The sequence below is a fragment of the Muscardinus avellanarius genome, assembly GCF_963383645.1.
Source record: "Muscardinus avellanarius genome assembly, chromosome: 1".
NCBI classification, from domain to species: domain Eukaryota; kingdom Metazoa; phylum Chordata; class Mammalia; order Rodentia; family Gliridae; genus Muscardinus; species Muscardinus avellanarius.
Genome location: NC_137786.1, coordinates 175991865 through 176018797, shown reverse-complemented (window position 1 = coordinate 176018797; position 26933 = coordinate 175991865). Strand labels below are relative to the sequence as shown.

Below are 26933 nucleotides of genomic sequence, written 5' to 3'. Positions count from 1 at the left end.
AACATGCACCACCACATCCGGCTAAAAGCTAATATTATATATAGTTCTTTCAACTTTATTTTCCTTTTGAAATTTTTTACCTAATTAGTTTGCCCATATTAACACCAGCTACCATAGTAAGATAGCAAAGTTAAAGGTTTGGAAGTCCCTCAAAAGTCACCATAGATCTGTGATGCCATAGTGGTAGAGAGTGGGTTTCCAAGACTTGTTATGACTGGAGTCCTGCTCTCCATTGCTCCCTCTCCCTTGATTAGGCTCTAAGGGAATACCATTGAGAATCCTACAAGGTGCTTCTAGCACCTAAATTGAAGACTCTGAGAACCATTCTGACTCCATGTCTAACTCCTTCCTCAATTTATTTTTATTATTGTTGTTGCTGCTGTTGTTATTATTTTGTGTGGAGATTGAACCCAGAGGTATTCTATCTCTGAGCTACACTCCCAGTCTTAATTGTATGTATGTATGTATGTATGTATGTATGTATGTATTTTAAGTAAGGGCTCTCTAAGTTGCTCAGGGTCTTGCTAAATGGCTGAGACAGGCCGTGAACCTATGAGCCTCCTATCTCAGCCTCCCAAGTACTGGGATTACAGACATGTGCCACTGCATCTGGCAATTTTATTGATATTTATGATACACAAACAAGTGAAAAAATAAATTTAAGTAGTAGTACCATCGGTTTTCATGTGTTTAACTTTTTTTTATTACTCTACCACTGCCTAGTCCATGACACATTTTAGGTGCTCAACAAAATATTTATCAAAGCCAGGCATGGTTCCAATCCCAGCATTTGGGAGGCTGAGACAGGAGGATGGCGGCTTGAAGTCAGCCTCAAGCTATTTAGTGAGGCCCTTTGCAACTCAGTGAGACACTTGAATCCACAGTTCCGATTCCTGACGAATCCAAGGCATTTTCTCCCCATGCTGCAGCTTCCTCCCCTAGCACCTGAGGATGGCTACTTAAAATTCACTGATGAAACTGAGTGAATTTTAAGATAGATACCTCTGCCCTCTTCTCTGCTGGAGAACATGAAGGCCTAGAGAGGAGGAGTGATTTCCCAGAGTTCACAGAGAAGGCAAGTGGTGAACTTGGGGCTGATCCTCAGGTCCCTTTCTCCTTCTTTACAAATACTCACCTGCTGGAGCCAGAGAGTGGATAAATAGTTGATAAGATGTAATTTACAACCTCAAGAAGACAAAAATACATACAAAAGGAGTGCTACATGAGAGGTACGTATAAAGCAGCGCAAGAGGTAGAGGAAGGGAAACTGCTGGGTCTGGGAGGGTCTGTGTGTGTGTGTGTGTGTGTGTGTGTGTGTGTGTGTGTGTGTGTGGTACTGGGGGTGGAACCCAGGGGCTTTCTACCTCCAGGCTATACTCCCAGACCTATTTTATATTTTATTTGGAAATAGGGTCTCACTAAGCTTCTGAGAGCCTCGCTAAGTAGCTGAGGCTGGCTTTGAACCTGTGCGATCCTCCTGTCTCAGCCTCCCAAGTGCAAGGATTACAGGTGTGCACCACCACGCCCGGCTGGGAGGGTCTTAAGGAAACAGGAACTAGAGTGGAGGCTTGTAGACCAGCAAGTGTTCCACCAGGCAGAAGAAGACAGAGAAGCATGGCAGCATTCTGGAGAGGCTGCAGCGTGGGGTTCCCATTTCAGTCAGTGCTGGTTCTAATTTTACACACTTTTCCTAGATGAAATGCCCGAATTCTATCACTTTGAAGCTGATGGCCTCTAGATCTAGTTTTAGGTCTTTCTTACCAAGCTTTAAAGCCCCCCATCCAATGACTGAACTCGCTTGCATTCCCACCAACAGTGTAAAAGAGTTCCTCTTTCCCCACGTCCTCACCAGCATTTGTTATTTGACTTCTATATGCTTGCCACTCTAATTGGGGTTAGATGGAATCTCAATGTAGTTTTTATTTTCATCTCCCTGATTGCAAATGATATTTAACATATTTTCATGTACCTATTGACCATTTGTATCTCATCTTTTGTGAAGAATTGATTCAATTCAGCTGCCCATTTCTTAATTGGGTCATTTGTTTTGCTAGTATAGAGTCTTTTGAGCTCTTTGTATTTTCTGGATATTAGCCCTTTATCAGGATGGTAGCTGATAAAGATCTCCCATTCTATAGGCTTTCTCTTTAGATCTTTTGATGAGCAGAAACTTTTTAGTATGATGCCATTCCACTTGTTAATTCTTGTTTTCATTTCCTGTGCTTTTGAGATCTTGTTGAGGAAATTACTACTTGTGCTTATAAGATGGAGTTTTGAGCCTATGCCCTCCTCTAATAGCTTCACAGTCTCTGATCTGATTTCCAGGTTTTTGATTCATCTTGAGTTGATTCCTGTGCACAGTGAGAGGTAAGGATTTAGTTCCATCTTTCTCCAAACGAATAACCAATTCTCCCAGAACCATTTGTTGAAAAGGCTGTCTTTTCTCTAGCGTATGGATTTGGCCCCTTTGTCAAAAATCAATTGACTATAAGTGTGTGGGTTTGTTTCTGTATCTTCTATTCTGTTCCATTGATCTGTGTGCCTATTATTGTGCCAATACCATGCTGTTTTTACTACTATTGCTCTGTAATATAATTTGAAGTCAGGGACTGTGATACCTCCAAATAAAAAAAGATTCTTGCCTGGCAGAAGTGATAGCATGCCACTCCAAGATTAGGCAATAAGACACTGGGTGTCCATCTTGCTTGCTCTTCCTCTGATCACGTGTTCTGGGTGAAGCCATCAGCCCTGTGGGGATTGTCATGTGTTGGAGAGCTGAGGCCTTTGGCTGACAGCCACGTGGGAGTTGCTGGTTGTTTCCATGGATTAGAATATAGACACAGCTTTTCTTATGAGACTGTCGTCTGATGTTAGCAGGGGGTGCAATCACAAGAGGTTGGGGAATCAGCTTCCCAGACAGCTCACTAACTGAGCTGTGGAAAGAGGCCTCAGTCCCTCATCTCATGGGCATCTCCAGGGCTCACGTGAGCATCCTCGTGACAGAGCAAGCTAGCTTCCTCTAGAGCAGATCCAAAGGAAGAGCAGAACATAAGTCACAATGTCTTTTATGTCACACTCTGGTGCCGGAGACTGAACCCTCGGCTGTTTTGTCTCTGAGCTACATTCCAAGCCCTATTTTATTTCTTATTTGGAAAAAAGGTCTTGCTGTTATTGAAAGCTTCGCTAAATTTCTGAGGCTGGCCGCGAACCTGCTATCCTCCTGTCTCAGTCTCTCGAGTCCTGGGATTATAGGCATGTGCTGGCTAGCCTTAGACTTTTAGAGCTCCAACATTTAGTCAGTATCTCTATCTCTATCTCTCTCTCTCTCTCTCTCTCTCTCTCTATCTCTCGATAGTGGGGATGGAACCCAGGGACATTCTACCTCTGAGCTACACCCCCAGCCCTATTTTTTAGTCTTTATATTTTTTGAAACAGAGTCTCACTGAGTTGCAAAGGGCCTCACTAAGTAGCTGAGGCTGTCCATGAACCGTGATCCTCTGGTCTTCGCCTCCCGAATGCTGGGATTACAAGCAGGCGCCACCACGCCCAGCTTCATTTAGTCTCTTTAAAGTTACAATTTAGATCTCTCTCTAAAGATGACCTGCATTCCTCCTTGAATGTGTATTCCTTGCTTTACCCCCAAAAGCATTACTCTTGAGCTATCCTGCATTCTCCCTTGAATGTACATCTACTTCCCTAAATATCTTATTTGTGAGTCTGAAAAATAGAAATAAAGTTACATAATTGCAAGAGATTTATGGGAGTCCTGGTATGGTTGAAAGCATATTTTCCTGTATAAGCATTGTGAATAACCATAGTTAAAGAGTGAAGTTGGAGCCTAGTGCAATGCTACATGCCTATAATCTCAGTACTTAGGAAGCTGAGACAGGAGGATTGCAGGTTTGAGGCCAGCCTCAGCAATTTAGAGAGACTCTCAGCAATTTAGTAAGATCCTGTTTCAAAAAAAGAAAAAAAAAAAAGAACTAGGATATACTTCAGTGGCTGAATATCCCTGGGTGTGATCCCTAGTATAAGAGAGGAGGGGGGGATTTTGGTAGATCACAAAATGGCCACGGTCCTACAATCCTCCCTGAATCCATACTCTGAATTGTGATTTTGCAGCATCTCCCATCAAGACATGGAGATTATTTCTCCTCCCATTAAATCTGAACTGGCCTTGTGATTACATTTCTAGCAAATGGAATGCAATTATCAAGCTTGAAGCCTAGTGTCTTATAATCTACCTCAGGTTTGAGTGTGACTCGGTGGGTGCTGTACATCCTGGTCTTGACCACGTGAAAGACAAGTGATTTGCCCCTCACACCTAGTTTGCAGTGGACAGAGGCAGGGTAGCCTCTATCGATTCTTTCATCCAAAAAAAGAGGAATAAAAAAAAGGAAAAATAAATACAATAACTAGTGAAAAGGGGGTGGGCAGGAACGAGAGGCACGTCATCATCCTTACGCAGAGCAATTTATACTTCTGATGAACACATGTTTCCGGGTTCCTCTATCCTCGGGAAGGGCTGCTCCTTGCCCAGACTGAGGCTGCCTTCCCTGGAAGTGGCTTGCTAGCCCGTGGTCGCTGGCTTTTGGCTTCAGCCTCTGGAACGCCCTTCCTCACCCCTTACTTTCCTTGTCTACTTTTGAAGAAGCGGCCTGTGCTGTCCACTGAGCAGCAATTGCAATCACTCCAGTTCCTTTTATTGGGGGGGGGTGTTTCTCTCACATAACTCATTTTAAAATGTCATGGGCTTCCTGTGTATCTAATTATAGTCCATTCCAAGTTTCAAATGACGCATGATTGTTGCTGAGACATCTCTCCCGACTTTATCACTGCTGTTTCGGATTCGGGCTTCTGTGGGTTTTCAGTCTTAAGATTCCAAAAAAAAAATCTTTTTTTCTGGGAATCCATTAGAATACCACTTTAATTCTTTCAAAGGTATTTATAAAGTGTTTTATAGCCACACCTTTGATGTGAGTTATATCTCCAGGCTGTATTTCATTATAAGGATCCTTTGCTTGGTCAGAGAGCCTCAAGATAAAAAAAAAAAAAAAGTTTTTTTTTTTTTTTGAGATAGGATTTTGCTTTATTGCCCAAGCTGGCCTCAAACTCCTGGATACAAATGATCATCCTGTCTTAGCCTTCCTTGTAGGTGGGACTAGAGGTGCAAGCCACAGTGTCTGGCAGAGTAGTTTTTTGTTGTTGTTTTGTTTTGGTACTGAGGAGTGAACCCAGGGTAATTCTACTTCTGCGGTATATCCCCAGTCCTTTTGACTTTTTTATTTTGAAATAGGGTTTCACTAAGTTACTAAGTAAGGGTCTCACTAAGATGTTCAAGCTAGCCATGAACTTGCGATCCTCCTGTTTCAGCCTCCTGAGCACTGGGAATACAGGCATATACTTTCACACCCCAGTTTCCTCCCATATGTTTTAAGTCCTCTACAGATTACTTACAAAACAATGTAAAGACTATGAATATAGTTATCATACAAAATTGCTTAGGGAAAATAACAAAAATGTCTGTACATAATTTAGTATAGACACATTCTTTTTCTGAATATTTTCAGTACACATCTAGTTGAAGCCATAGATGTGGAACCTGTAGATATGGAGGGTTGACTGTATATTAATATTAATCTCTGCTAAACCAACAGCAAAAGTGTGGTCAGGAATGGTGGCTACAAGTTGGCTTTTGAAGGGTTCCACCAGGGGGCACTATGGGAATGCCTCAAGTTCTTTAAAAAAGAAAAAAAAATGACATTTCTTTGGCAATATTCTATCCATGTTGAATGTGATTCTAAAGGTATCTTTTGTTGTTTCATATTATGTTTTAAGAAGCTCACTATTTGGCCACTGGAGAGAGCTGTACCTGAGCCATCTGCAAATCTGAAGGGCTCAGGGAGCCCATTGGTATCTACTTCATGCCAGCAGTGGTTAACTTGGAATCTTGCAGGAGTTTTCACAAACATGATTTAACTGATCTTTCATCTTAGTTTTTGGGAGCCAGAATAGGGATTCGTATTTCCATCTTCAGGATGATAATTCTAAGGGTAATTTTCCTAAGGAATCACAGCTGGTAAATATCTAAGCAGGCGACTGAATCTGTGTCTTCCAAATCCAGATGTATTTGTTCACTAAAAATATATTAAGTTACAAGATGTAAAAGATAATGGGGACACAGAGGCATGTCCCTCAAATTTAGTTTCTTAGAAGCAAAGACTACCACAGCTGAAGAAGCTTTGAAAATTGCCTAATGAAGTATTCTTGACCCAGAATGACCTTGAATATCTGCTTAAAATTTAGGTTCCCTGCCAGGCATAGTGGCATAACCTTGTAGTCCCTGTGCTTGAGAGTCTGAGACAGAAGGATTACAGGTTCAAGGCCAGCCTCAGCAATGTAGTGAGATCCTCAGTAACTTAGACTCTATTTCAAATAAAAAGAACTGGGGGTATAGTTCAGAGGTAGAATGTCCCCAGGTTCAATTCCCAGTACTACAAAAGAAAAAAAATCATGATTATAATAAATTTTCCCAAGGGAAATATAGTGATTTTACTGAAACACAAACAATATGGGGACTCAAACCCAGTCTGCAAACAAATAAAATGACCCTGAGGAAATAAATCAAAGGATGAGTAGAAGTTAGTCAGAAGTTACACATGAATCAGGAGAGAGCTTGGCAGGTGTGAGGAATGTCGAGGCCAAAGGCAGGATGGCTGGCGTAGACTGAGCAGGGCGGGCGGCGCAGGCCGAAGCCGAAGGTGATGACCAGTTTTGGAGAAGCCCTTTCTTGCCCTGCCTTTTTATTTATTTGACAATCTTGATCTTATCCTCAATCTTATTTCTACATCAAATTTTCTTTCCATTTGTTTTCCCCTAAAAAGGCTAATTCTAGCACCATTTACTCAAAGCTAGATACTTCTCACTAATAATACAGGTTCAAAACAAAACAAAACACCAGTTTGCTAAACACCAGACAGGAAGTTGAGCTCTCACAAACAGCTCTGCTTGGAAAATACCTATTCTAATGTCACATAATTATTGATACCCATAGCATAATTTAGTTAAATTTTAGTTTGGTTTTAGTTAAATTTAGAACCCTATTGTTACTTAGTTTCTCCAAAAAGTCTGCCCTGATAAGGAATCAAAGCACAGTGTTGTCATTCAGGAAGTTCTGGTGGTGGGGGAGAGGAAACAGAAGCATTCTGCCCTGTCTAGCCCACCCTGTGCAACTCTAAAAACTGGACAGACTGCATGCCCAACCAGCTGCTGCCAGATGACACACCATAGCAGTAGACATTCCGGCAAAGTACCACGAGGGATGGAGGTGCTATCAGCCTACGCCTACTGAGCGCCTCTTGGAGCAGTCTCTAATCTCTTCTAAGTGTTCCCCCAACAAACCCTGCTACAGCATTTCATGCAGATCTTGAGAAAGCTCGGTCAGGGGATCCGCAACGGTGTAGACCCCCCCATGAAGTATGTCTAGCATTCCTTTCTTCAAAAAATTATTTTAGGATTATTTGGATTAACATGTATAATTAGAATTTTATGTATAAACATTATAACTAAAACTGATGGGCAGCGGCTTGTGAGAGACTCAGGCAGCAAAGATTTTTTTCCCAAGGATAAAGTTATTGGGCCAAACATTAAGTTCAAACTAACCTTACTTTGAGCCACTGCATAAGATTAAGTTTGAGTCAGCCTTGTGAAGTGAGACAAAGCATACTATGATTATTTAAATGTCTGACACCCTGCCCTGAAGAATGTAAATAATAACTTTTTCCCGTCCTTAGAGATCCTGCTTACATGGCTATGCCCTTGCTTTTCCGCCAAAAAATTAAATATAAAAGTTGTAACAAATCCTAAATAAAATGGAGAAGATTGAATCTGATTTCATGTGACAATTCTCTCATTTCGACCTTGGCTTCCCCTCACCAACACACGAACCTCGACTCCTGCTAGGGCTGAACCCCAGCAAAACCATATGTCTCCCATGCTGTCTCCAGACACTTTATTTGGCCTGTCTGCAATCTACCGCACTGTTCTGGCACAACTGGCTTTGGCCATGACAAGAAGAAAAGACTAACTATATGTACCTAATTGAAGGATACTAAAGACATACAACTGAGAGCAACAATGACCCATAACACGATCCTACATTGATAGAGCATGTAATTGGTACAATTGACAAGGCGCAATAAAGTATGTGGACTGAAAGTTAGCACTCTCTCAATATTAATTTCCTAATTTTGATGGTGTCATGGTCAGCATTCTCACTGTTGTAATACAAAACAACTGACCACACAACTTAGAGGAAGGAATCTTTATTGCTCACAGTTCTGGAGATTTCAGGGTTCAATCCATGTGAGGTCATATTTGCAGAGCTCAGGGCATGTAGGCCAGAAGCAAGAGGAAGTAAGCAGAGGGAAGAAGGAGAATACATGATCCCCAAGGCCACACCTCCAGGGACCCCTCCTCAGCTGCCAAGGCTGCTTTGTTCTCTGTGAGGTCTCAGAGACATTCTAAATCTAAACCATTAGAGTTACTGCTTAAGTCATGTTTTTGTAGGAGTGTACCCTGCCTTTAGAAAATACACACTGAAGTACGAGGGAGGTATGGTGAATTACGCAAGTCTATATATTCTCTTACACTCTTTCCCATGAGAGGTGGGATCTGATTCTGCTTCCCTGAAATCTGGGCTCCCTGTGGGTGCTCTGAGCAACAGTGTGGTGGCAGTGTCACTACGGCCCCAAGCCTACACTTGAAAAGGGCTGGCAGCTTCTACCTTGGTGCATTGAGAAACTTAACCACTTTTCTGGAGGGACCCTAAAGGGCCATCTAATTCTTGTAAACATCCCCACCATGGTGCTGGGCATGGCTCTTGGACCCTCCAGACTCACTCGGTACCACTGAGTGACCAAGGGCAACACCACACTGAGCAGATGAGCCACCTAGCTCAGCCTTGCCTGGATTCCTGACCCACAAAATCTTGAAAATAATAAAATGGTCACTGGGTTAAACTGATAAGTTTGGGGGTAGTTTGTTATTCAGGGATGAATAACTAGAATCATTAATGCTAGAAAGGGGTACTGTACGAACATATAGTATGTATCATTGCCTTGGCACCTGGGCAGCAGGCAGAAGTTCAAAGGCCATCATAAAGACTGTTAGTGAAATCTGGAAGGGCATCTAAGAGACAGTTGGTGAGGATTAGCAGGACAATAAGTAAAGTGGTCTGGTCTGGAGAAGAGGACACCAAGGGTTACACACTAGAGAATGGTTAATGAGACTGTTGCCTGAAGGTGATGTTCAAATAGAAGATGCTCTGATGATGCTGTGAATCTGGCTCAAGAGATTTCCAGGGAGAATGTCGAAAAAGACAATTGGATTCTTCTGGTGGACTGAAATAAAGTACAAGAGGGAGACTTGGGAGGCTGAGATTAAAGGATTGCAGGTTCACTAGTGGTGATAACTTAGCAAAATCCTCTATCAAAATAAAAAATAAATACTGGAGGTGTAAGCTTAAAGATTATTCTGGGTTTGAACCCCGGTACAAAAAAATGAAGAGGGTGTGTCACCCCTGGGTTCAATCTCCAGTATCCCCCCAAAAAGACCCCTGCTCAGAGGGGAGTTCTGAGTGGCACATCTCCAAGTCTATCATGTGCTGGAGCTGGAGCCGGTTCACAGCAGCTCCTGAGAGTTGATTGTGAGCACCCTGACCCAGCCACATTCAGTGATTCCATCTAGATATGTTGCAATTAGCCATGATTGGAAAATTTGGCAAATGCCTCAGCTACTTAGTGAGACCCTGTTTCAAAATAAAGAATAAAAATCCCATGCACCAATAATTAAAAAAAAAAAAAGAATAAAAAATTGGGCTGGGGATGTATGTAGCTTGGAGGTAGAATGCCCTTGGGTCCAATTCCTAGATTTTTGTTTGTTTGTTGGCGTTTTTGCGGTACTGGGGATGGAACCCAGGGGTATTCTACCTCCAAGCTACACCCTCTGCCCTATTTTTTATTCTTTATTTTGAAACAGGGTCTCACTGAGTTGCAAAGGGCCTAAGTAGCTGAGGCTGTCCGCGAACTGCGATCCCCCTGTCTCAGCCTCCCAAATGCTGAGATTACAACTATATGCCACCACGCCCGGCTCAATTCCTAGTTCTGGAGAGGAAAAAAAAACCCTGCCCCTGGGTGTGGGGGAGCGCCGCAGCCTATGACAGCTCACCGACTCCTCTGCGCGCCGCCGCCCCTCCCGGGCTGGGCTGGGCTGCGCCCCAGGTGCCCGGGCGGCTGGAGCCATGGGCGCGGCGCGGCTGGCGGCGCTGCTGCTGGGGCCGGCGCTGGGGCTGGGGCTGGGGCTGGGGCTGGCGCTGGGGCTGGGGGCGCGGGGCGCGGGCGCGGGCGCGGCGCGGGAGGACACGTTCTCGGCGCTGACCAGCGTGGCGCGCGCCCTGGCGCCCGAGCGCCGGCTGCTGGGGCTGCTGCGGAGCTACCTGCGCGGGGAGGAGGCGCGCCTGCGGGACCTGACCAGGTGAGCGGGGAGGCTCGGCCCTAGAACCCGAGAGGCTGGAGGTGGCCCGAGCCGGCCGCAGGCGGCGCTGTGCAACCCCAGGAGACCCCCAGGAGTCAGATGATACTCTGTGACCACGCAGATTTACCCATCACTGGCCCTGGATGGCCACTGGACATCATACAGTGCTTGCCAACGATGAGGACTACTTGTGCAGTTTCCTGAATGAACTTAATCGTTAATTCATTCAACGCATACCTTTGAGCGCCCAGTGTGCTGTGTCAGACACTGGAGAGAAAACCAAACAAGAACCAGACAAGAGTTTGGGTCTGAAGCAATTTTTTTTTTTTTTTTTTTTTTTTTTTTTTTTTTGTGGTACTCGGGGTGGAACCCAGGGGCTTTCTACCTCCGGGCTATACTCTCAGACCTATTTTATATTTTATTTGGAAACAGGGTCTCACTAAGTTGCTGAGAGCCTCACTAAGTAGCTGAGGCTGGCTTCGAACCTGCGTGATCTTCCTGTCTCCGCCTCCCAAGCGCGGGGATTACAAGCGTGCGCCACCGCACCCGGCCTAGCATCATGATTATTAATCAGAAATGTCTCTTACACCTTTACTTACAGCTCTCCCTTCTCTTTACCCATGTAAGTCTTGCACCGATGGTGGGTGGGAGCCAGCGAGGGGCCTGAATGGGAGGCATTATGTGACCTCGGGGCCCACTAAATACTAAAGACATGGCAGTGAGATGGTATATGTGTGTTAAAGTACTTGATGCCAAGAAAGTCCTATGAAAGCAGTACTTTTTGGAGAAGATAGTAAGGGCAGCAAGCAGGTGCTCAGCCAGTATTGTTTCGCTATACAGTCAGCAAACTAGTACTAAACACTGAGGGAAAAAGAAAACTTGGGACTCTAGGACATGATGATCATATATCGACTCTGTCCGTGTCAGTGAACGATGAGTGATTGTGTGTGGTGCCACATAGAGGACTAGGCTTTGGGCCTGCTTGGCTTTGAGACACAGAGAAGACAACAGCCCTGTAAGAAGCAGTGGTGTGACCATGTCACTCTTTGGATATAATAAAATTTTACCTATACAGCCAGGCATGGTGGCACACACCTGCAATCCCAGTACTTGGGAGGCTGAGTCAGCAACTTAGCAAGGGCCTGTTTCAAAAGAAGAATAGAATAGGGCTGGGAGCTATATCTCAGAGGTAGACTGCTCCTGGGCTCAATCCCCAGAAACTCCTCCCTTCCAAAAAATTATACCATGTGATCCTCTCACCCAGCTGAGACAACGCAATGCACTGGTACAAGCGCATTTCCCTCAACGTCTGTGAGTGCGCATGATGGCAGTATTGATTCTGCAGCCATGCGAGGTGGGTGGGACACTGTGGCCACGTGAGAGTCCGTGTAGAGAATCCGTTTGCGTGTGCAGGTGAGTGTGAGAGGACTCGTCACGGTCACAGGTTTGTCACAGTGGGAGGTTTTGCACAAACCTCGTCTCCTTTGATTTTTGCACACAGTGCTTTGAAATGGGTTTTATTATGTGCTTAGCAAATGAGAAATCATTTGAAATATGAAAAAAACAAAAAGTCTAATAGCTCTCCAAGAGTATAAATCTAGGAAATAGCAAATCCAGGACCAGGACATGGTTCTTTAGACGATAATGTCCAGCGTTCTTTTTATCATGCCGTGATGTCCCCCCTGCTTGTTTATCTGACACACCAGGACACAGACCAAGTCCTATAACGGCTGGAGATTTTCTTAGCGGTGAGAGTACGTGGTGGTTCAGAGTCTGAATTCAGGAGTTCAGCAGACCTCTATTTTAATCCACCGCTCTAACCTTGTGTAAATTTCCTTATCTGTTTACACATACGCTAATCTATAAAACAATAGGTCAAACAAACAATGAGCTGGGCAAGGTTGTGCATACCTGTGATCCCAGTACTTGGAAGGCTGAAACAGGAGGATCCCAGGTTTGAGGATAGCATCAGCAGCATAGCAAGACCCTGTTTCAAAAATAAAAAGTTAAAAAGGCTGGGAGTGTGGCTCGGAATTAGAATGCTTCCGCATCCAATCCCCCGTAACTCAAAAACAAAACAATAAAAATGATGATAAAAGTAGCGCTTACCCCCTATGGTTGTTGGAAGGATTGATTACCCTGTAAAGGTGTTTATCATTGTGCTTGGCATGTAATAATTGCTGGACAAATGTTAAACTACAATTATTGTTTATTTAAGTCTGGTTGCTGAAACTAGTTCCCACTGTTGGCTCTAAGCATTCCCTAAGATTCTAAGATAAAAAAAGAATTAGAAAAAATCTAGATTCTTTGCTCAGATGACTTATGGATATTTAATTTTATAAAGTTTAGTTTGATATTTTGAAGACAATAATTCTGTTCCCTAGTCATGCTTTAAAATCCAGTGAAATGTTTGCTTTTTACAACAAGAATTTTGGCAGTTCCTGCTCATTTTTCTATACTCCCAGTCTGGTGTAACTTGAGATGTTATTTCTAAGGCTCCAGGCTTGTACTCTTTGTACTTCTAGAGCAGGAAAATGAACAGTTTGGCGATGTTGAAGCTACTCCCCCCCACCCCAAGTTAATGAATTAAAAAGTATACTAGTTGTAGGATCTGTTGTTATATACTAATATAGCACATACTCTTGTCACACATAGACAGTTAGCCTCTAGCTTTTTTTGTTATTGCAGCTTGAAATTAAAAAATCAAAAGAATATAATTAGCAGCACTTATTTCTGGGCTAAGGACTAAGCATTCAAAATGTCTCAGAAGGACTGAGACGAAGCCATTTGTGAATTCCAAAGGAGAAACAGACTGAGTTGAAATGGCTTATATATTGGGGTCGGATAACTTACCCAGGCTATGTTTAACGTAGGGATTGGGTTGCAAATTTTATGTGCAGATTCTTGAAGGAAAGGATCTGATTTTGCACTTTCAGCAGCATTTGTGAAGGCAAAAAGGCATTTAGGAAACCCTGAGGTTTGAATTCGGCATCCCATAACCCAGTCTCTGGAAACCAGCTATTTGCTCAGAGGCTGGGCATAGGGCCAACTTTTTGGATTCCAAACCAGCCTCAGATATCAGTCAATAGGGTTTTTTTTTCTCTCCTATTTTTCTTTGTGTAGCAGAGAAAACAGCATATTTGAACACTGAATAGAGTTGATGTGCTGCGGTAGAGACCAAACCCCTGGCCGAAACAAATCAACCCCAGAATGCAAAGCGGTGTGAAAAGTGAACAAGATACAGACAGTGACTTTCTTATGGTACTAGAGGTTGAACCCAGTGGCATTCTACCTCCCCAGCCCTATTTTATTTTTTATTTTGAAACAGGGTCTCACTAAGTTGCCTTGCTAAATTGCTGAGGCTGGCCACAAACCTGTAATCCTCCCGTCTCAGTCTTCTGAGTACTGGGATTATAGGTGTGCACCCTGCCCAGCTCAGACAGTCCTTTTAGTTTGATAGATGACTTAGAGTAAATATTTACCTCTCTACCCTGCCTCTTCCCCACTGTGCCTCAGTTTCTTCTGATGTCTGTTAAATATTAGTTCTTAAGCTAAGAAGGAACTGACTTATTCAATCATATAAAGGCAGCAGGAAGAAGTAATAGAGCGTGCATGCTGAAGGGGCACACAGAGCTCAAGACTAGAGAAGCCTTTCATTTTACAGAGGAGGAAACAGGGTGGGTTGGAGGCTGGGTCAGCGAAGGTTTCAGGCCTCCTCCCAGCTCTTCCCTGTCTAACTCTCTTATAAATCACTGCCCATTTAGCCTCAATTGTTCCTGGACACTTACTCTTTAAGCTGGACTCAGCCCATGTCTCTGCTCATACGGTTTTCCATCTAGCAGTGGAATAGCTTTCACTAAGTAGTTCCATATGGAACCAAAGCAGGAAATAACGGTCAGTAAAAAGATCCCGCACCCTGGAGGCTGGTTTAGTTTCAAAGCTTGGAGTAGCAGCTCACAAACTGCCCTGTCTTTGGGATCAGAGACGCCCAGGGACTTGACAGGTTTCTCTTGTCCTGCCTGGGTCACCCAGGCCCAGATTCTTGTTTCTTGGTTTACGTTGTATTGAACATTTGGCTTCCCGGAAGTGGCTAGGCACGGCTCTTCTGTTTCGGGCTCTCTGTCTTTGTTGAGAGCCCTGCTCTTTGAGAATCCTCGGGCCTGACTGCATTGGGTAGTTACAATCCCTCCACCCTGCCAGCCCTCTGCTCTTCTCTCAGGCCTTTCCACTTGCCCGCTCTTGCCAAAAGACCCACAGAGTGTCATGGGGAAAATCAGCTGAGAACCCGGCCTCTGCGTGATGCAGATGTGGGTTTGAGCCTTGATTTTGCTTTGTCATTTACTGACTGTGTTCTTTGTCTCAGTTTCATATCCTATAAAATGGGCATAATAATAATCTAAGCGTTGCTAGGGGAATTAAATGAGACAGTATATTTAAGAATGCCCAGTACATGGTAAGGACTCAATAAGTAGTAGCCATTAATATTTTAACAAATCAAGAACCAGGTCAAGTGCTCTCTCCTCTGAGAAGTCTTCCCTTACCCTTCCTAACACCCACCTGGGTTCAGGGCCCTGCCTGCAACTACCGTAGCATGATATGTTCAGTTCTCTTATAGCCTGGGCCACAATCATCATGATTTATTCAAGAGGTTTTTTAATTTCTACTAGACGCTAAATATTGGGTCTAGAATGATAACAGAAGAAAAAGACCTCCTTGTTTATTAACTCTTTGAGCTAGACCTTGTCTGGCCTTGGTATCTCTAACATCTTGCGTGGTGCCTGACATACAATAATTGACTGGTGTAGATTGACTTAGTGAAAAAATAAGTGGGCCTACTTTTGTTGTATCTGTAGTTCTCATATTTGTTGTGCTTTTTGGTTAGACTATTACATGAGTCTCAAGAGGTTCCCCCTTCAGTTTTATCTCTATGTGTGTGTGTCTGGTTTTTGTTTGTATTTTTTCCAGTGGTGGAGATCAAACCAGGGCCTAGCACATGCTAAGCAATGCTCTGCCCCAGAGCTACATCGCCAGCGGTGGCTTAGCTAGTCTTAGTGTCTGCATACCACACCATCCCTCCCTGGGTATAGTGGTTGTATCGGGAGGTAAGATCATCCTATTCCTCTCTTTCAGATTCTACGACAAGGTACTTTCTTTGCATGAGGATCCAGAAACCCCTGTGGCCAACCCTCTGCTCGCCTTTAGTCTCATCAAGCGCCTGCAGTCTGACTGGAGGAACGTGGTCCACAGTCTGGAGGCCAGTGAGAACATCCGAGGTAAGGAGGAGGAGGGCTGGAGGGTAAGGGAGCTTCTAGAGATCCTGATGAGACATAATGAAGGATAATGGAGTGGGTAGGTATTACCTGATCTTCCTAGCTCTTATAAGTTCAAAGAATTAGGTCTCCTTGCCAATAGGTTTATATCTATAGATGAGAAAACACTTTCATATTCATTATCTCATTTGATCTTTGCTACAGTCCTGTGATGAACAAGGTCTACCATTCCATATATATATATATATATATACAATGGAATTCTAGCAGTTCCTATTTCGTTTTTTGTTTTTTTTTTTGTTTTGTTTTTTTTTGTTTTTACTTGAAAATGGGAATAATGCAATGTGATTTGCAGAAAGATCACTTTCCTTCCTGGCCAGGAGCAGAGGAACATGCCTGTAATCTCAGGGCTTAGAAGGCTGGGACAGGAGAATTACAGGTTTGAGGCCGGCCTCATCAATTTAATGTTGAGTAACACTAAATTGCACAGCAAGTTAGCAAGACTCTGTTTCAAAATAAAAAATAAAATAGGACTGGGGTATAGCCAGGAGCATAATGTTCCTGGTTTTAATCCTGAGTACTCCTTCCCAAAGCACTTTCTTAATTTATTCTGCTGGTACTTTAAGAAGATTGTTGACCTTGAGGAAGTTAAAAGGAAGAAGAGTTATCTCCCTAAAAGGGAAAGGCTCCTGGGGACATATAGTAAAGATGGATGCCTCTTTACTCTTCATTCAGTTATCCTGAATGTTCCTTTACTCTCTGCCAGGAATTGTGCTTGCCACTGGGAACACAGGTATAAACCATGAGCTCATCAGATAGCTGAACATTTGAACCAAAATGGGTCGTGAGCATTTAATACATTTGCATGCATGCATACATACACACATGCAAATGTATTAAATACTCACAGTCTGTTTTGTGGGGTTTAGTTTGCTTTGTTTTGCAGTGCCGGGGGTAGATCCCAGGGCTCGTGCAGGCTAGGCAATAGCTGTACCACCGAGCCACATCCCCAGGCAACCCATCTGCTTCTTGAAGGGTGGGTTATATTCTTACCACTTTTACAGCTCTCAAGGACGGTTATGAGAAGGTGGAGCAAGACCTACCAGCCTTTGAGGACCTGGAGGGGGCGGCCCGGGCCCTGATGCGGCTGCAGGACGTGTACATGCTCAACGTGAAGGGCCTGGCCCGCGGTGTCTTTCAGAGAGTCACTGGCACCGAAGTCACGGACCTGTACAGTCCCAGGCGGATCTTCTCCCTCTCAGCGGATGACTGCTTCCAAGTAGGCAAGGTAATGATGCCCAGAGAAGGCCAGCTGCTCAGCCCTAGTTTCTTGGGGACGAAATCTCTACTGTCTTGATTACTTTTACATATTTCTGATACAGTAAACTTGGGAATTTGATACTATTTTCATTTTCAGAGAAGAAACCAAGAGAGGGCAAAAAGTAAGATTATACAATTTTAAGCAGCCAGACTAAATTTTGAACCTTAATCTTTGACTCTGAATCCCACGCTCTTTCCATGGCAAAGGGATGTGATCCTATACGTAGGACACTACTGAGAGTGAAAAGGGCGTAATCAACAGTGCAAGGACAACAGACATAAACTAGGCAGAAGGATCCTTTGATGCCCTTACTAAAGCCCTGGGTAGGAGATGGCCGCTGGGTAGGAAGGGGAGCCGGGGAAAGGCTGAAAAAAAGGATAAGGATGGTGTGAGAAGGGAAGCGTGTGGAAGGCCCGCCTCCCGAGGCTTCCTGGAGCCCCTTGCCATGTGTCCTAAGTATTTGTAAATGCTAAAGTAGTGTAAAAAAAAAAAAAAAAAAAAGTGAAGACATTCGATTTCACATTACTTGAGGAAATAGACTCCAGGAATCTCCCGTATGATGTATGTAACTGATCTTTTATCATAAGTTGTAATAACAACTGAGATCATTTTATAATATACTTTTGGTCAACATTTGCTTTATGAAGCAATGAAGTAAAACTTTTCCTCCTCCTCTCTCCCCTCGTCCTCCTCCTCCTCTTTGTCCTCCTCATTTTCCTCCTCCGTCTGCTTCTCCTCCTTCTCTTTTCTTTTCTTTTTGTGGTGCTGGGGGTTGAACCCAGGGATGTTCTACTGCCAAGCTACACCCCCAGCCCTAATTTATTTTTTATTTTGAAACAGAGTCTCACTAAGTTTCTGATTACCTCACTAAGTTGCTGAGGCTGTCTGTGAGCAGTCTCCCAAGTACTGAGAATATAGGCGTGCACCAACACATGGCTCTGAGTAAATCTTTTTTAATTTTGAAGGTGTGTATTAAGGAAGGCAAAATTTTGCTGACTCCTTCCATATTCATTAGCAGATCCAAGGCTGGGCCTCACGGTCCCAGTTCTAAATTGTGGAACTTGGTCTTCCAAATTAAGGCAGAGTGAGTTACTCTGAGTCTCTCTAAAAATACCCCCTTTGTGAGGTCCTAAGCAGAATCAGAGGCCAATCATCATATTCATGGCTAATTTAAATTTAAGCCAGTTGGAATAGTTTGATATATGGTATCAATACATGCTTTATTAGTGAGGTCTTTCTGAAACTAAAACCATATGTTGAAAATTTAGTTAATCACTTCCTGAAAGTCTTGCTGGCAATCTTTATTTCTGTATTTACTTATTTATTTTCAAAGGTAAAACACTTCAAATATAAGAAAAAATATATAAAATAATGTCACTGGCAATTGTGTTTCTAAATGAAATCTTACATGTGTTCCAATTTTGGTGTATTTGTCTCAGATCTTTTGTTTTTGTTGTGTGTGTGTGTGTGTGTGTGTGTGTGTGTGTGTGTGTGTGTGGTGCTGGGGATTGAACCCAGAGGCAGTCCTCTGAGCTACACCCCCAGCCCTATTTTCTTTTATTCTTTATTTTGAAATAAGGTCTTACTAAGTTGCAGAGGGCCTCAGTAAGTAGCTGAGGCTGTCTGTGAACATGTCTCAGCCTCTCAAGTACTGAGATTACAAGTGTGTGTCACCATACCTGGCTCTTTTTTTTTTCTTTTTTAGAATTTTAAAAAAGATGTTGCCAGGCTGGGCGTGGTGGCGCACGCTTGTAATCCCCGCGCTTGGGAGGCAGAGACAGGAGGATCGCGCTGGCTTGGAGCCAGCCTCGCTGGCTTAGGAGACCCTGTTTCCAAATGAAAAAAATAATAAAATAGGTCTGGGAGTGTAGCCCGGACATAGAAGGGCTTCCAGGAACCCCAGTACTACCAAAACAAACAAACAAAAAAGATGTTGCCTACAGCTAAAGCCCCACTTCTTTTCTCTACCTACCACCTCTACCTTACCTAGGTACCATCGTCCTGAGTTATATGGTATGTGCTTTTTTAAGGTTGGCTGCTTTCACTCTGCATTGCTTTTATTCGTAGTTAATTTCTAGCTGGGCATGGTGGCACATGCTTTGAATCCCAGTACTTGGGAGGCTGAAACAGGAGGATCGCAGGTGTGAGGACAACCTCAGCAAGTAGTGAGACTCTCATCAACCTAGTGAGACCCTGTTTCAAAATAAAAATAAAATAGGGCTGAGGATGTAGCTCAGAGGTAGAATGCCCCTGAGTTCAATCCTCAGTACCAAAAAAAAAAAAGTTAATTATTTTTGTTACTGAGCAGTATCACATTCCACTCCAAACTGTTTATCCACTCTGCTGTTGGTAAATAATAGATTGTTTCTAGTTGGGGGCTACTGTGAATAAAACTGCCACTAACTTTTTTTTTTATTATAATTATAAGTACTGGGGATTGAACCCAGAGGCAGTCTACCTCCAAACTATACCCCCAGCCCTTTTGTTGTTGTTGTTTTGTTTGTGTTTTTTTTTTTTCTTTTGAAACAGGGTCTCATTGAGGGCCTCTCTAAGTTGTTGAGGCTGGTCTCAAACCTGCAATACTCTCATCTCGGCCTCCAAGTGCTGGGATACAGGTGTGTGCCACCATGCCCAGCTAACATTTTAATGTATATCCTTTTGTAGACATTTGTCTTAATTTTTCTCAGGTGAATATCTGGGAGTGGAATTGCCAGGTGATAGAAAAAGCTTCAATAATTATTAACATGTGGCCAAATTAGTTTCACTTTCCCCAGCCCCTTCCTCATGGGTTATTTATTTATTTATTTATTTATTTATTTTTGGTACTGAGGTTCCTGGAAGCCCTTCTACCTCCAGGCTACGCTCCCAGACCTATTTTTATACTTTTTTGTTTTGGAACAGGGTCTCTTAAGCCAGCGAGGCTGGCTTCGAACCTGCGCGATCCTCCTGTCTCTGCCTCCCAAGCGCGGGGATTACAAGCGTGCGCCACCACGCCCGGCCTTCATGGGTTATTTTAACGTATATCTGCCTTTCTAGTTTCCTAAACTCTCAGTTGTCTGAATCCACTACTGTATGACTGTGTCTGTTGATTCTTGCTCTTGATGGGTAACTTCCTGATATAATGTATCATGTTTCATTCAGAGTTTATTTTCCGTAGGACATTTTCCCCCTCAGAGAATCTCTGTGCCCAGAAATATGGGTATATTCTTCCAGAAAGTTCAGTTTTTTTTTTTTTCTAAGAACTCTGGTGCTAGCATTGACCTTCGGTTCCATTTTTATGCTGCTTTATTAGCTTGTGAATTCCTTAACTCTAAGAGTATAATAAACTCAGATTCTAAACTAATGTGAAGCATAGACACATAGTGAATATCCTAAGGAGACATTCTCTCTCTCTCTCTCTCTCTCTCTCTCTCCACAGAGGCCAGAGAGAAACAAGTCAACTTTCTTGTCTCTTGTCTCTGTAAGCCAATAGGTAATTTTTCTCTAGTCCTCCCTTTTGCTTAAGGTGTAGTTTTTATGGGGTCCAGTCATATGAGGGCATCTTAGTTCTTATTTCAGGGTTTTTAAAGGTCTAAGGAAGGCTCATCTGTTGTTATATGAATAGTGTAAGCTCAAATGACTGCACACCAAGGTCACTAGACTAACACCGTCTCCACCCAAGGCAGCATCAGCATCTTCTCATAAGCTTATTGCTCAGATTCTCAGCCAATTTTTTTTTGTTTCTGATACTGGATGTTTTCTATTTTTTCTTAAAATATATATTAGAATCTTTAGATTTATCCAAAATGTCTAAATATTTGTGTTTGAAATAATTCCATGTATCTCAGTCTACCGTGTTGCTGGGTCTTGAAATTCCTTGTGGATATATTAATTAAATAAATAGTTAGGGCTGGGGATTTGATTTGGTGATAGAGTACAAGATCAAGGCCCTAAGTTCAATCCCTAGTAGAGAGAGAAAGAGAAAAGGAAGGAGGAGGAGGGGAGGAGGAAGAGAAGAAGGAAGAGGAGGAGGAGGAGGAGGAGGAGGAGGAGGAGGAGGAGGAGGAGGAGAGAGAAATAAAAATAAAAAAGGAAGGTAAACTTAGCAGGATAAGCTCAGTCATTTTTTAGTGTTATATTCTTTGGCTCAACCTTTTTTACAAAGAAGAAATTTGAGGACCAGAAAAATAAAACTGCAGTTTAATGTCAGACCTAGGATAGGACTTGGTTTATTGTTTAGGCTACCGAGTTATGTATCTCGATTTTGTCTGGTCTGGAAGTTACACCTGAATTAGATCATTTTGTATGAGTTCTTCCAACTGTGATTTTATAATTTCATGTTATTTCCAATATCAACTTCCAGGAAATTCCACCTCCAGGTCTGGTATTCTAGTTAACTGTAAGCTATTCAGAGAAGGCAGGAGCTGCGTCTGGTCCCCATTGCCACACTGCCCCGCAGGCCAACACAGTGCTGGAGGTCCCGCAGCATTCCTGTGTCTACCTGCGTTATGGTGTCCGCTGCATGTGAAAAAGTGGTTGCTTTACTCGTGTGCTTTATTTTACTGGATTCAAGGATTTTAAGGACAAGGACCACCCAGTACATAATACTTGGCAAAAACTGAATGCATAAATAAATGAATTTAATCCGTTCCTCTCACCAGCAATATCTTCCTAGAAACATTAATACTCCAAATAGCTTAGCCCACACTCCCCCTTTCTGTCCATTTTCTGCTTCTCTTCACTCTAGATGGCAGCCCTAATGGATTACATTCTTACTTCTGGCTTCTATTTCTGCCATTCCCTCTTCTTAAAATGTTCTAAAGTGGTGTCTGCCTGCAATCGTAGTACTTGGGAGGATGTATTCCCAAGCCTCCCAAGGAGAATCACAAGTTCAAGACCAGCCTCAGCAACTTACCAAGATCACAGGAGGATCACAGGTTCGAGACCAGCCACCGCAACTTAGCAAGACTCGTCAACCTAGCGAGAGCCTATTTTAAAACAAAAAGGGCTGAGGGTATAGCTCAGAGGTAGAATGCCTCTGAGTTCAGTCCTCTGTCTATCTCTCTCTCTCTCCTAGTGTATGCTCATTAAAATCCTATTCTTTCTTCAAGGGAGGCCCATCTCGGATGCCACTTCTTCCAGGAAGCCTGCTGAGATTCCCGTGTCCTCTGCTGTCACACTCCAGTGTATTATGTATCTTCCTTCAAACACTCCTGCCATTCTGCCCTATACTATGGTTACTTGAGTTCATATCTCTCTTCTCTCCCAGGTTAAAAATTCCTTAAGTGTAAGAACTCTTGTTTCTCCTCTCCAGCTAGCACAGTGCCTTGCATATCATAGATGCTGAGTAAGTTGAACTAAAGTGAATTTGGGATTAAAACTTGCCTTCATGGGTTCCAAAGGCCCTCTACTTTTTAAGCGACGGCCTCCTTCCTGTGCCTGTGGACGAAGGCTTTCATAGTAACAGCTGGCACTTGTGTTCCCCGCAGGTGGCCTATGACATGGGAGATTACTACCATGCCATCCCTTGGCTGGAGGAGGCTGTCAGTCTCTTCCGAGGATCTTATGGAGAATGGAAGACTGAGGACGAGGCAAGCCTAGAAGACGCCTTGGATCACTTGGCCTTTGCCCATTTCCAGGTAGGGGAGTGAGTGAGTGTAGCTCGCTGCTTGTATCAACCTAGAGGTGACGCCTTACATTTGCTTTACAACTTTCTAAGCATTTTCAGGTGTTGTAATTTCTTTCCTCTTCTCAATGGGACCAAATGTGAGGGTAGTTATTTTATTGTTATTTCCGTATATTACATATTAGAAAACTGAGCCTCCACATTTTTTTGTGGTATTAAGGATGGAACCCAGGGGTATTCAACCTCTAAGCTATATCCCCAGCCCTATTTTTATTTTATTTTATTTTTGGACACAGGGTCTCTCTAAGTTGCTGAGGGCCTCGCTAAGTTGCTGAGGCTGGCCGTGAACCAGCAATCCTCCCATCTTAGCCTCCCAAGTAATGGGATCACAGGCATGCACCACAACACCCAGCTCAAAAAAAAATTTTTTTTTTTGGTGGTTCTGGGGTTCCTGGAAACCTGCCTACCTCCAGGCTACACTCCCAGACCTATTTTTTTTTTTTTAACTTCTGGAAACTGGGTCTCTTAAGCCAGTGCAGCTGACTTCAAACCTGCGCGATCCTCCTGTCTCCGAACCTGTGCAAACCTCCTGTCTCCGCCTCCCAAGTGTGGGGATTACAAGCATGCGCCACCATGCCCGGCTAGCTCAGAAAATTTCTAACTTACCACAAGTCCCCTAGAGCTGGGCTTGGAACCCACGTGACAGGCAGTTCCTCACCTGGATTGGCAACGACCGCAGCTACATTTAATGGAGTCATAGTTAATGTTAGATCAGTCTTTTGCACTCATGACAACTCACAACTTCACAGAAATCATTTCAGAATGTCTCCATGGAGGAAGAAGTTTGATTATTCTCTCTCATCTGCCCCTGAGTTCAACCATCACATGGCCAGCGTCTGGGTACAGAGCTGGAGCTACTGGGCCATTTGCCGGCCCCCAGAGCTGGAGCTACTGGGCCATTTGCACTTCCTGCAGGCGGCTTCTTTTCTTGGTGCCTGGCTCTACCACAGAGGTTCATTTCCCTAACTACAGAAGCTACCATCTTTTTGATTGCTAACCCCATTTCCCACCAGAGTTGTACAGTCTTCAAGAATAGGCCAGAAAAAAAGGTACGGAACCAGTTCCCTGGAGTTACCAAAGCTAATGAAATGTTTGTATTCCATGGATTTATTTTATTTTATTTTTCCTAGTGCTTGGGACTGAACCTAGTGCGTGCTAGGCAAAAGCACTCTAACACTGACTTACACTCGCGGACCTCCTGTGTTTCTTTTTCTTTCTTCCTTTTCTTGAGAAAGAGGAGGATATAGGTGGTTCAGACACACATGTTGCTATGAAAATACATTTATTCTCAGTGTAGATAAAAGTCCTGTTTCCTCCATGAAAGTCCCTGGTAAATGAATATTTTTGTTTGTGTGCATGGTATTAGGAATTGATTCCAGGGGCATCTACCTCCGATCTACATCCCCAGCCCTATTTTATTTTTTGTCTTGAAAAAAGGTCTTACTAGTTTGCTGGTAGTCTCACAACATTGCTGAGGCTGGCCTCAAACCTGTAGTCTTCCTGTCTCAACCTCCCAAGTACTGGGATGACAAGCACGGTCCACCACTGGTGTTTAATTTTTAAAAAGTATGTAACTATATATCATAGTGAGATTTAAAATGATACACACACACACACACACACACACACACACACACCCCTCAGCTATTTTCTTGTGCATTCCACCCAGCTGTAAATGAGTCTTTGTTGTAAACTCTGTGCTCTTCTGACTCTCCTACTCAATTGCTACTTGTTAAAGCAAAAACACATTAACAGTGATGTAATGAGGTGATAAACAGGAAGAAAAGAGAGACTTGATGCAGACAGACTCAGGGAAGATAGACTAAAGAAGTTCACCCCAAAGATGGAGTTTTACATACAGGACCCAACTGCTAGTTGTGTTTCCTCTCCCTACTCTGATGACAAAGCTCTCCTCTACTCACTGGTGGGATCTCCTTTTGCACATCTTGCTTGGCCTGGCTCGATTGCTCAGCTGACAGGGCTGAGCTGGAACGTCGCCCGCTGGGCGAGTCCTCCTCACTCTCCCCCTCCTGCGCTTCCCCCACCGGCTCTCACAGCACACTCTTGATGGCAGAGTACTCAAGTACGGAGGACTTCATCTGGTAGGTGATTTATATTCCCCCATTTACACCCAGTAAATTAGAGAGGTAAATGATACTCTGTGGACATTTTATTATTATATAAAATATAATAAAATAGTTTCATCATATATTTTAGTAAAAAATATTTAGTAACTTCTACTACTGCAAGATAATAGGGTCTGATGGTAAAACTACAAGTTCTGAGTACTTTGGAGCCTGAGACAGGAGGCTCAAGGTTTGAGACCAGCCTCAGCAACTTAGACCTTGGTTCAAAAACAAAAACATTTAGGAGCCAGGCGTGGTGGCGCACGCTTGTAATCCCAGCATTCCAGAGGCTGAGACCTGAGGATCGCAGTTCGCGGACAGCCTCAGCTACTTAGTGAGGCCCTCTGCAACTCAGTGAGACCCAGTTTCAAAATAAAGAATAAAAAGTAGGCCAGGGGGTGTAGCTTGGAGGTCGAATGCCCCTGGGTTCCATCCCCAGACCTAAAAAAAAAAAAAAAAATTAAAAATAAAAGAATTGGGGGTGTAGCTCTGAAGTAAAATACCTCTGAGTTCACTCCCCAGTCCCTAGTAACACACACACACACACACACACACACACACACACACACACACACACATCTTACAAAGATCATTCTGCCAGATGTGGTAGGTAGCTCACACTTGTAATCCCAGTACTTGAGAGGGTAAGATAACAAGATCACCAGTTTGCAGTCAGCCTCATCAATTTAGTGAGGCCTTCCACAACTTAGTAAGACCCTGCTTCAAAATAAAAAAATAAGCCGGGTGTGGTGGCGCACGCTTGTAATCCCCGCACTTGGGAGGCAGAGACAGGAGGATCGCGCAGGTTCGAAGCCAGCCGCGTGCGCTGGCTTAGGAGACCTTGTTTCCAAATAAAAATGTAAAAATAGGTCTGGGAGTGTAGCCCGGAGGTAGAAGGGCTTCCAGGAACCCCAGTACCACAAAAAATAATAATAATAAATAAATAAATAAATAAATAAATAAATAAAAATAAAAAAATAAAATAGAGCTGGGTGTGTAGCTCAAAGGTAGAATGTCCCTGGGTTCCATCCCCAGTAACACACACACACACACACACACACACACATCCCGATGACAATGTTGAAAGAAACAATATTGTAACTATAGACAAGCCAGTGCTATCCAAAGTGTTTGCAGTGCCTGGATTTCACTGGAGTCATTTTTATCCCATTTCTCGTGTTTCATCATGTGCTTATTACTGCTTGTAGCACTAAGATAAAATTTTAATATGCTAAAGTAAAAAGACAGAAAGGAAATGCATTTCTATCAGTTTGTACCCTTTGGCAGCCCCCAGGGAAGGACTGCGACCCGCCATTTGGGATTTTCTTCCCCATATTTCTCTGGAAGCTCCATTTCCTTTTCACCAGGAAGCCTGTGGCCAGGCGGCCATTCCTGTGCATTTGTGTTTTAGTACGTTCTGTGTCTACCCCTCCCAGTGACTTTCTAGACCCAGTACTGAGCCCTGGAGAACGAATGATATCTTTGCTAGTTTTTCTAATTTCATGACAAAATGTAGCCAAATAACAAACCTCTGTAATGACATGGTTTTGTACACTTTGAGGTTTGACAGCCCTTTAAGAAAGTTTAACCTCATTTACTTTTAAGGAATTTTTATTAAATTGCCCTTGTTTTTCTGGTAAGGGTGGTAATAAGTCATTTGTAAATGAGGATCTGGAGAGGAACTGAGTAGTAGGAGGAACATGAATTCTCCACATTTCTAGCCTGCTCCTCCTTTCCCGAGCCTGGTTAGCTATGTGTGGTAAGAATAGTTTATAGTTTAAGCCAGACATGGTGGCACAAGCCTATAATCCTAGTACTTGTGAGCTAAAACAGGAGGATCACAGGCTGAAGGCCAGCCCCAGCCACTTATCAAGGCCCTCCACAACTTAATGAGATCTTGTTTCAAAATTAAAAAATAAAATAGGGCTGAGGATATAGCTCAGAGGTAGAATGCCTCTGGGTTCAATCCCTAGCACCGTACACATACACAAAAATAGAATATTTCATAGTTTAAAAAT

The 26933-nt window shown here is 43.3% G+C and overlaps 1 protein-coding gene across 1 annotated transcript in view; it reads left to right on the top strand.

Annotated features, from left to right (window-relative positions):
• Positions 1–1222: 1222 nt before the first annotated feature.
• P4HA3 (prolyl 4-hydroxylase subunit alpha 3) overlaps positions 1223–26933 on the top strand; it is a gene marked incomplete at both ends in the record, with an annotated part of 48691 nt that continues 22980 nt past the window's right edge. Inside the window, 8 exon segments of the mRNA XM_080689308.1 lie at positions 1223–1229; positions 4942–5018; positions 5020–5057; positions 7386–7476; positions 10391–10533; positions 15664–15806; positions 16868–17091; positions 22593–22742. Coding sequence (XP_080545434.1) covers positions 1223–1229; positions 4942–5018; positions 5020–5057; positions 7386–7476; positions 10391–10533; positions 15664–15806; positions 16868–17091; positions 22593–22742 — 873 coding nt within the window.